General features: G+C 42.4%; 1 protein-coding gene across 4 annotated transcripts in view; it reads right to left on the reverse strand.

The window, feature by feature from the left end:
- Positions 1-10,000, reverse strand: part of pacs1 (phosphofurin acidic cluster sorting protein 1) — a 58,944-nt gene that overhangs the window by 9,915 nt on the left and 39,029 nt on the right. For 2 of the 4 annotated variants that reach the window (XM_083542670.1, XM_083542668.1), the window contains exons 9-14: positions 7,769-7,929; positions 6,496-6,589; positions 4,813-4,893; positions 4,341-4,462; positions 3,830-3,962; positions 3,274-3,378 (exon numbers count right to left, since the gene is read on the reverse strand). In XM_083542670.1, the coding sequence (XP_083398796.1) occupies positions 3,274-3,378; positions 3,830-3,962; positions 4,341-4,462; positions 4,813-4,893; positions 6,496-6,589; positions 7,769-7,929 (696 nt within the window). Of the gene's footprint in view, positions 1-3,273; positions 3,379-3,829; positions 3,963-4,340; positions 4,463-4,812; positions 4,897-6,495; positions 6,590-7,768; positions 7,930-10,000 lie in introns of all 4 variants that reach the window. The other 2 variants (XM_083542669.1, XM_083542667.1) reach the window with 1 other exon arrangement.

Below are 10,000 nucleotides of genomic sequence, written 5' to 3' on the forward strand. Positions count from 1 at the left end.
GTCATAAAGAGATGGACATGGTCAGCAACAATACTCAGGTAGGCTGTGGCGTTGACACGATGCTCAGTTGGTACTAATGGGCCCAAAGTGTGCCAAGAAAATATCCCCCACACCATTACACCACCACCAGCCTGAACCGTTGATACAAGGCAGGATGGATCCATGCTTTCATGTTGTTGATGCCAAATTCTGACCCTACCATCCGAATGTCGCAGCAGAAATGGAGACTCATCAGACCAGGCAACGTTTTTCCAATCTTTTATTTTCCAATTTTGGTGAGCCTGTGTGAATTGTAGCCTCAGTTTCCTGTTCTTAGCTGTCAGGAGTGGCACCCGGTGTGGTCTTCTGCTGCTGTAGCTTATCCGCCTCAACGTTCGACATGTTGTGAGTTCAGAGATGCTCTTCTGTATACCTCGGTTGTAACAATTGGTTATTTGAGTTACTGTTGCCTTTCTCTCAGCTCGAACCAGTCTGGCCATTCTCCTCTGACCTCTGGCATCAACAAGGCATTTGCGCCCACAGAACTGCCCCTCACTAAATATTTTCTCTTTTTCGGGCCATTCTCTGTAAACCCTAGAGATGGTTGTGCGTGAAAATCCCAGTAGATCAGCAGTTTCTGAAATACTCAGACCAGCCCGTCTGGCACCAACAACCATGCCACGTTCAAAGTCACTTAAATCACCTTTCTTCCCCATTCTGACGCTCGGTTTGAACTGCAGCAGATTGTCTCGACCATGTCTACATGCCTAAATGCACTGAGTCGCTGCCATGTGATTGGCTGATTAGAAATTTGCGTTAACGAGCAGTTAGACAGGTGTACCTAATAAAGTGGCCGGTAAATGTATATGTGTGTGTGTGTGTGTGTGTGTATGTATATATATTTTGCAAGTTCTCCCACTTAGAAATCATGGAGGGGTCTAAAATTGTCATCGTAGGTGCATGTCCACTGCGAGAGACATAATCTAAAAAAAAAAAAACCAGAAATCACAATATATGATTTTTAAACTATTTATTTGTATGATACAGCTGCAAATAAGTATTTGAACACCTGTCTATCAGCTAGAATTCTGACCCTCAAAGACCTGTTAGTTCTTTTCTTTTCGGCCCCTCCCGTTAGGGGTCGCCACAGCGGATCCTCCGCACGTTTGATTTGGCACATGTTTTACGCTGGATGCCCTTCCTAACACAACCCTCCCCAATTTATCCGGGCTTGGGACCGGCACTAAGAGTGGCTGGGGATGGTTCCCTGACCGGGAATCGAACCCGGGTCGCAGCGGTGGGAGCGCTGCATCTTAACCACTAGACCACCAGGGGACCCTTCCTCAAAGACCTGTTAGTCTGCCTTTAAAATGTCCACCGCCACTACATTTATTATCCTAAATTAGATGCACCTGTTTGAGGTTGTTAGCTGCATAAAGACACCTGTCCACCCCATACAATCAGTAAGAATCCAACTACTAACATGGCCAAGACCAAAGAGCTGTCCAAAGTCACTAGAGACAAAATTGTACACCTCCACAAGGCTGGAAAGGGCTACGGGGAAATTGCCAAGCAGCTTAGTGAAAAAAGGTCCACTGTTGGAGCAATCATTAGAAAATGGAAGAAGCTAAACATGACTGTCAATCTTCCTCGGACTGGGGCTCCATGCAAGATCTCACCTCGTGGGGTCTCAATGATCCTAAGGAAGGTGAGAAATCAGCCCAGAACTACACGGGAGGAGCTGGTCAACGGCCTGAAAAGAGCTGGGACCACCGTTTCCAAAGTTACTGTTGGTAATACACTAAGACGTCATGGTTTGAAATTATGCATGGCACGGAAGGTTCCCCTGCTTAAACCAGCACATGTCCAGGCACGTCTAAAGTTTGCCAATGACCATTTGGATGATCCAGAGGAGTCATGGGAGAAAGTCATGTGGTCAGATGAGACCAAAATAGAACTTTTGGGTCATAATTCCACTAAACATGTTTGAAGGAAGAAAAATGATGAGTAACATTCCAAGAACACCATCCCTACAGTGGTAGCATTATGCTTTGGGGGTGTTTTTCTGCACATGGGACAGGGCGACTGCACTGTATCATTGAAAGGATGACAGGGGCCATGTATTGCGAGATTTTGGGGAACAACCTCCTTCCCTCAGTTAGAGCATTGAAGATGGGTCGAGGCTGGGTCTTCCAACATGACAATGACCCAAAGCACACAGCCAGGATAACCAAGGAGTGGCTCTGTAAGATGCATATCAAGGTTCTGGCGTGGCCTAGCCAGTCTCCAGACCTAAACCCAATAAAGAATCTTTGGAGGGAGCTCAAAGTCCGTGTTTCTCAGTGACAGGCCAGAAACCTGACTGATCTAGAGAAGATCTGTGTGGAGGAGTGGGCCAAAATCCCTCCTGCAGTGTGTGCAAACCTGGTGAAAAACTACAGGAAACTTTGGCCTTTGTAATTGCAAACAAAAGGCTACTGTACCAAATATTAACATTGACTTTCTCAGGTGTTCAAATACTTATTTGCAGCTGTATCATACAAATAAATAGTTAAAAAAAATCATACATTGTGATTTCTGAATTTTTTTTTTAGATTATGTCTCTCACAGTGGATATGCACCTACGATGACAATTTCAGACCCCTCCATGATTTTTAAGTGGGAGAACTTGCAAAATAGTAGGGTGTTCAAATACTTATTTTCCTCACTGTATATATATATACATACATACATACACACACACACACACACACACTCCCAAAAGATACAGACACCAACATGCACAAACCTGGGACACACCAGTGAGACATACACACACACACACACACACACACACACACACACACAAACACACACAGGGACATACACTTGAGGGACACCACTGATAACCACAACCACAAATTATATGTCCCAATGTGATGACATGCACATACATACAACACACACTCTCGGGATATGCACCCCAGGGACACACTCCCAGGACATACAAACACAGGGACACACCACTTTTTTTACACTTTCGTCACATACAAAAGAGGGACAACTTTAACAACCACAAAGATTTCACAACATTAGCAACTGTCCCATAGGACATGAACATATATACAACACACACTCCTGGGAGATGCACACTCATTTATAAGGTCCTGAGACACACACACACATACACACACACACCCCAAACACGCACAGTTGACACACAAAAACAAGGACAAGATGAAACAAATACATAAAAAGTGTGAAACACATTTTGACCCCCAACACACACTCACACACACACACACACGCTCTTACCTGGCCCTGCCAGTCAGTGCCATTAACAAGGATGAGGCTCTCAGGTAACGCTGCTTCGGACACCAAAATCTGATTCAACTGATCGTACATGGCTTTCCTGAGGACCTACACACACACACACACACACACACACACACACACACACACACACACACACACACACACAGGTTATTCGACTCTGCATTAATAATTCAGTTTGCATCTCTGGAACAAGAATAAACAGCGCATTAGCATTCCTTATTTAGTCTCCGAGATCAGACTCCTTCGCAGACACAAAGACAAATGAAGCCGACATGACAAACAAAACTTCCATGTGAGGAAAGCGTCCACGTGTCACAGTCAGAAACCTGCGCTACATTAGATATCGTGTGTCATTGTTCAGTCTAATTTCCGCCCATTATAATGATCTATGAAGCAGGGATTACCGGGGGGGAGGAGCTTGTGGTACATACATCACTGATTGGTCGATTGATTGATAACTTTGTTTTCTAGCAGATCCGGTGACATGGATGACGAAGCGGAATGTGTGCGCTTGTGAGTGTGTGTGTGTGTGTACCTGTGCACTGTGTCCTAGCTCAGGTGACCTCTCGCTGTCCGAGCTGTTGGTTCGTTCGCTCAGCGGTTTCGCGAGCTGACGCTCTTTTATTGGAGTGCTGCGTTTCTGCCGAGGCGTGTGTGTTCCTTCCAACCTACACGCACCGGCAATTAAACATCATCATATACCAAATTAAATTAAAGTGCACTCTTTATCTCCGATTCAAGGATGTAGAGCACACTGATGTGTGTAATTGGGTTATAACTGTGTGTGTGTGTGTGTGTGTGTGTGTGTGTGTGTGTGTGTGTGTGTGTGTGTGTGTGTGTGTGTGTGTGCGCGTGTGTGCGTTTTTACACCTTTGTGGGGACTGGTAATGGCTAGTAATTGTATGGACTATTTTCAAAGGCAAAAAAAAAGTTGTATTAGATATATTTATATACTTGTGATCTTAGAAATTGAAAAAACCTGGTACATATTGGTGTGTGTGTGTGTGTGTGTGTGTGTGTCTGTGTGTGTGTGTGTTTAAGCGGACCTAGGAGATGGCATGGTTTGTCCTTCGCTCTTGCTGGTCTTCAGTGGTGTGCGTGGTTTCTCAGCTACAGAAACGGTAATGGAGGGAGGCACCTCGGGGAAGAGCTCCTGATCATTTACCTCCTACACACACACACACACACACACACACACACACACACACACAATGTTTTAAAATGCTTATTCATGCTTTAATGTGTACCGAGAACTGAGAAATAAAGCAAATGTGTGTATAATAATAATAATAATAATAATAATAATAAATTGTATTTATAGGTGCCTTACATGACACTCAAGGACACCTTACATACAAAAATTTTAACAAAACAATTACCATCAATAATTTAGTATAACAAAGTGCAATACAACCAATAAAAAGTATCCATACAGTACAACTACTATGCCTGCTTGAAATAAATATATAAAATATATAACGTGTGCATAACTCGTGTACACGTAGTTCAGGGTCTCACCGTAACGTCAGGCTCGGCTGTGGTCTCGTCCAGGTTGCGGCTGCGCGAGTGTTTCATCTTGTCTGAGGGAGGCTGCTCCCCCTGCTGGAGAAACACAGGAGCTGAGTCTACACTGCTTCACGTTACACACGACTGCCCTGACATCATTTACACCACCCACAGCTTCCCAACCCTCGTCCTGGTGCTCGCACACTCACTTCACCTCACATTACAGAGCTGATAAGCAGCACCAGGGGGTTTTAGAGAGGAGAAAGAAGCCACAATTCGGCAACATTTCCCATGAACTCAGGAACTGCACAGTGTACGAGTCTGTACGACTGTGGCGTAGTGGATATGGAGTTGAAGACTGTATCAATACACAAGTTCATTGCTAATCTACTTAATATTACTTTTGAAGAAACACTGCTGCGCTTGGCTTTTTCAACAGACAAGCCGTTACCGAGGAGACGCAGCTGTCAATCAGACGGGTTTGTGATTTATAAACAAAAAAACTGGGACTTTTAAGTGTATATAATAAATGAACAAATTACAAAGAATGGAAACTGCGTTTATTTTTCCGACATCCTCCACTGCTACATTTATACGACGATATATTTATATCACTTTTAACTAACGCCTGGAAAGATTCGGCAGAGAAAGATTAGTCAGTACGCCTGAACATCCTCAGACAACGTGCTTCACTTCGTCACCAGGGAACCACCACGTCAGGGATTCGTTCACAAGGAACTTCATCACCACATGCTGTTCCATTACTCTAACACTGTTGTGTGGACTGGCCCGTGACATGTGCGCCACCTATCAGCTATAGGACACACTAGCCATTGGGTGTAGTACCAACACGCTAGCGTCCATTTATATTCCTTTAACAATAAAAGCCCCGTTTCTGAATGGAGGGCGGAGCCTGAGCGAGCGAGTGGAAAAGATCACACAAAGCCCGAAATGTGAAAGTGAAAATCTCAAAGTGAAAAGTGCTGTGATCCCGACGCCTGTCTCCAATTACCTCTTCCTCAAAATGCTCAACTTACTGCCGCAAGAGTTCTAGAGAAACATTACGCAAGCTATATTAATAAATAAATAAATAAATGAAGTATGGTTTCTCTGGAAGCTGGAAGAGTCTGTCAGTGGTGGACAGTAATAAAGTAAATGTAATTCGTTACTGTACTTAAGTCTGTACTCTACTGAAGTATTTTCATTTGGTGAGACTTGAACTTCACTACATTTCAAAGTCAAATATTTTACTCAACTCCGTTTTGCGAAATCAGTCGTTTCTTTTTTATTTATGAGAAGAAAAAAATGTAACTGGTCAAACCCGCGGCAAACCGCCAATCAGGGTCGAGCGCATGCTGTTTTAAACTTTTGAACCGATTGGTTTCTACTGATCACTAACATACAATTGAGCGTCAGTTCAACAGTAGAACATTTCGAGAGGAATAAATGATTTTATACGCAGCTGAAAAAAAGGTTTGTGACATAAATGATGGCATTATAGCCACAATAAAACATAGTATTTTGGATACTTAAGTTTATTTAAAGGCAAATACTTTGTACTTTTAAAAGTTGAAAGGGAACAATTGTACTTTTTCTGGAATATATTTTACCTACTGTATCTCTACTTTAACTCAAGTACAAGGTTTGTGTACTTCATCCACCACTGACCACCGCCATTTCCCCTCACGTACTCACCGGGCTGAAGGGGTCTCGGGTCAGGCTTCCTTTGCTGTTCAGGCTGCCGATTTCCGTCTGTGAGCTGGACTGCGACATTCCCTCGAAGAACGGCCTGCACACACACGCACACAAAGACTTGCTAAATCGTCTCTCTCTCTACACCTGCTTCCGATTCACAGGCTTAAATCTCCATCGTTTCTATTCGTAGACAAACGGCTGGCTCGACTATGCTGTTTGGATCAGCTGTTCGGCTGAATGAGTAATAACGCAGGTCGGTGTGTTTGGGCTGGAGCGGCTTTGGGATGATTATACGGATTTAAACGGGATGGAATACTGGCTGATTACAGTGATTCTGCTAATGATGGAGTGTGTGCAGGAGAGACCGTGCCAGTAACTGCCGTTCCTATCTCACCACCAGAGGGCAGCTATGCTCCCTTTCACCCTCGCACACTTCGTGTATATGTGCGGCCGTCTCTGTCTTTAAACATCCTCTATGTGTAATTCCTCTTGTCCCTCATGACTGTCCGATTGTTATAAATAGTTATGTTTGTGTCTCTATAAACAGCAGCACCATCTGCTCCAGCTTGTGGGTTATTCAAAACAAAAGAGAACGTGCACACCAAGAGGGTCAGGTCATATTCACATTAAACATCACGATGGGAAAAGTGGGATCTCGAGGACTTTGACCGTGAGGGCGGATGTTGCTGCCGGATGAGCTCATGCGATTGTTTTAGAAATGGATGATCTTCATTACATGGCAGTTAACATTGTGTGAAAAAAACAAAACGAAAAAATATTCTTCAGCAGAAGATCTGTGTGAGGAAATGCCTTGCTGATGAAAGACAGATCTGAGACGTGAAGGCATCTACACCATAAAGATCCAAGTTCCTGCACAACTGATGAACTTTGAAAATGGATTTGGACTGTAATTAATATCAACAGTCTGCTACAATGGTTCAGGAACACAGTTTGCATGAACAGTTCTGCGCTTAACTGCACAACTGTAGTAGTTCCTGTTCCTGTAATCAGTTGAACAATCAGTTAGAGGCAAATACGATCCAACCTAGATATTAGTACCGCATAAATCAGTTTAACCTCTTCCCAAACCTGTTGCAGCATGACAACACCCATGTGCACAAAGCCAGCTCCATGAAGATATGCTTTACATGGGTTGGTGTGGATCATAAATGGCCTACTATAGAGCTCTGATCAGATACTGTGTGTGTGTGTGTGCGTGTGTGTGTGTGTGCGTGTGTGTGTGTGTGTGTGTGTGTGTGTGTGTGTGTGAGACCTTAGTTTAGGTTTGGGTGTGCTCAGGATGCTATCGGTCTCCTCCATCTCGGGGCCGCTGTCGCTCGGGTTGTACATCTCCAAGCTGTCGTAGAGCTCGTCCAGGTCCTCCTCTACCTCCTGGATCTGTTCTCGGGAGACGTGCTCCAACCCAAAACCGACCTACACATACACAACACACAACAGAACAATCAGAATTCAGCTTAAAGAGCGTCTCAGCGTTAAACTAATGAAGGAAAGTATGAAGTGGTCATGAACAAAAGAAGCACAAACTGAGAGTATATCGAATATAAAAGCACAATCATGTCAAACACAAAGGACCTGCACTGTGACACTACAGAGAGTTCAGTCTTTACACTTCCACAACCGAATCAACACGAGAGCTAATTATAAAGCGCTCTAATCAGGAGCTACATTAACGACGACTCTCCCTGTCAGCTTCCTGACAAGCAATCAAAGCACACGAGGAAATAAAAGCTACTTACTTTCTCATTTCCTTGTTTAAAAAAAAAAACATTGTCTTAGCATTAACCACACAGAGTCCTGTCACAGCAGCTAACGTTACCTCAGCTCAGATTTCAAACGTGGACAAATGATAAACCTATGAGCCGGTACACTCAGCACGCTAAAGTGCTACACAAGTGTACCGTGTTTTGGTTGCTAATCTAAAATAAACGCAGCTCACACAATGTAATGAAAATATTGCTAGCTACACAATATGGACTAGAGTACTGGGACACCTGACCTCTCGAGCCATATGTGCTTCTTCCCCAATGTTTTTACCACAACGTTGAGGTACACAATTGAATATGACGTTACATACAATGCTATACAAGGAGATACATAAAGATATGCTTTATATGGTTTGGTGTGGAAGATCTCCTTTGAAATGAATAGACGCTGTCTCACCACACCTACATCAGTACCTGACTTTACTAACACCCTTGTGGCTGAATGAACACAAATCTCCACAAGTACACTCCAAAATCTAGTGGAACATCTTCCCAGAAGTGTGGATTAGGTCTAATATATTACCAAAAGAGGTATTTTAAGACTATTAAGAATGAAACTTAATATCTATATCACAACATCAACAACACACAAATATGTTGTTGGCAACTGACCTTCACCGAGGATTAAAAAATGTTATTTAGCAAAGTATCGCTAAACTTGCACTTCCCCATAGCTGAAAAATAAAATCTGTTTTATGTATGTGGTAGAATCTAAGAGAGATTGGTGGAAATAACAGGAAGCTGACTGGCTGTTGCATGTTGGTCTCAATTGTAGTTGTAATACAGCAAATTATATTTGGACTAGTGAAAGAAAGAACTACACCACCATGGAAGGAAACAAAAAAAAAAAAAAAAAAAAACATTTTTTTCTCAAATCTTTTTTTGACATTTGAAACTTTGTAAGATCCCCACAGAAACCCTGGAATGTTGAATGAGATGTTTGAAAAGCACAGAACATTTTTGTCCTCAGGTGTCCATTAAATATTTCTCCATTAATATAAATAAAAAAACAAGATGGAAATTGTGTAGCCTTAGTTATATTAAATGTCTGAGGTAGCGATTTGCGAGGAAAGGCCAAAGAAAGATTGAAAGTCTGAAAATTTTGTCCAACATTTATTGAACAATAAAGTGAACGCATGTAAGCGTAAGATTTGTAGCGATACTTCTTTATTTTAATGGATTTAAAAAAAAGACCACCGTGCAGATTTATTAATCTGGCTAGTACATGCAGAAACGTGTGATACAGCTAGCCATGAGTCGTAGTGCACACAACAATAAAAAAAATGATTATTAAAAATTGTTAAAATAATAATAATAAAAAAATTAAATAAAAAAAGTCAGTAGCCAAAGAAGAAAAAATAGTATTAATAGCTACCCTACTAAGTGTACTTGTACACTGGGCAACTATTAATAAATATACTAAAAAAACAATTAATAGGATGTGTTTTTCTCCCAGATTTACTCTTAGCCAGACACCAGCCAGCAACAAGGCAATGTGAAGATGGTCATGAGCTTCCTCTGAGACTAGGTCATATGCCAGACTCCTCTGAAGCTAGTCATCGACATATTTCTGAACCGCTAGTCACGCGGAGTGATGTAATTTACTTCTAGGAAAGTGACTTGAACTCTTGCTCAAACCTTGTGTAATGAATCTTAATGCCAAAGAAATATTAAATATAGACTACTCTATAGAACCTCTGTGCTCCAGAGGTGCTGCACCA

The sequence above is a fragment of the Silurus aristotelis genome (genome assembly GCF_946808225.1).
Source record: "Silurus aristotelis genome assembly, chromosome: 5".
Classification (NCBI taxonomy): domain Eukaryota; kingdom Metazoa; phylum Chordata; class Actinopteri; order Siluriformes; family Siluridae; genus Silurus; species Silurus aristotelis.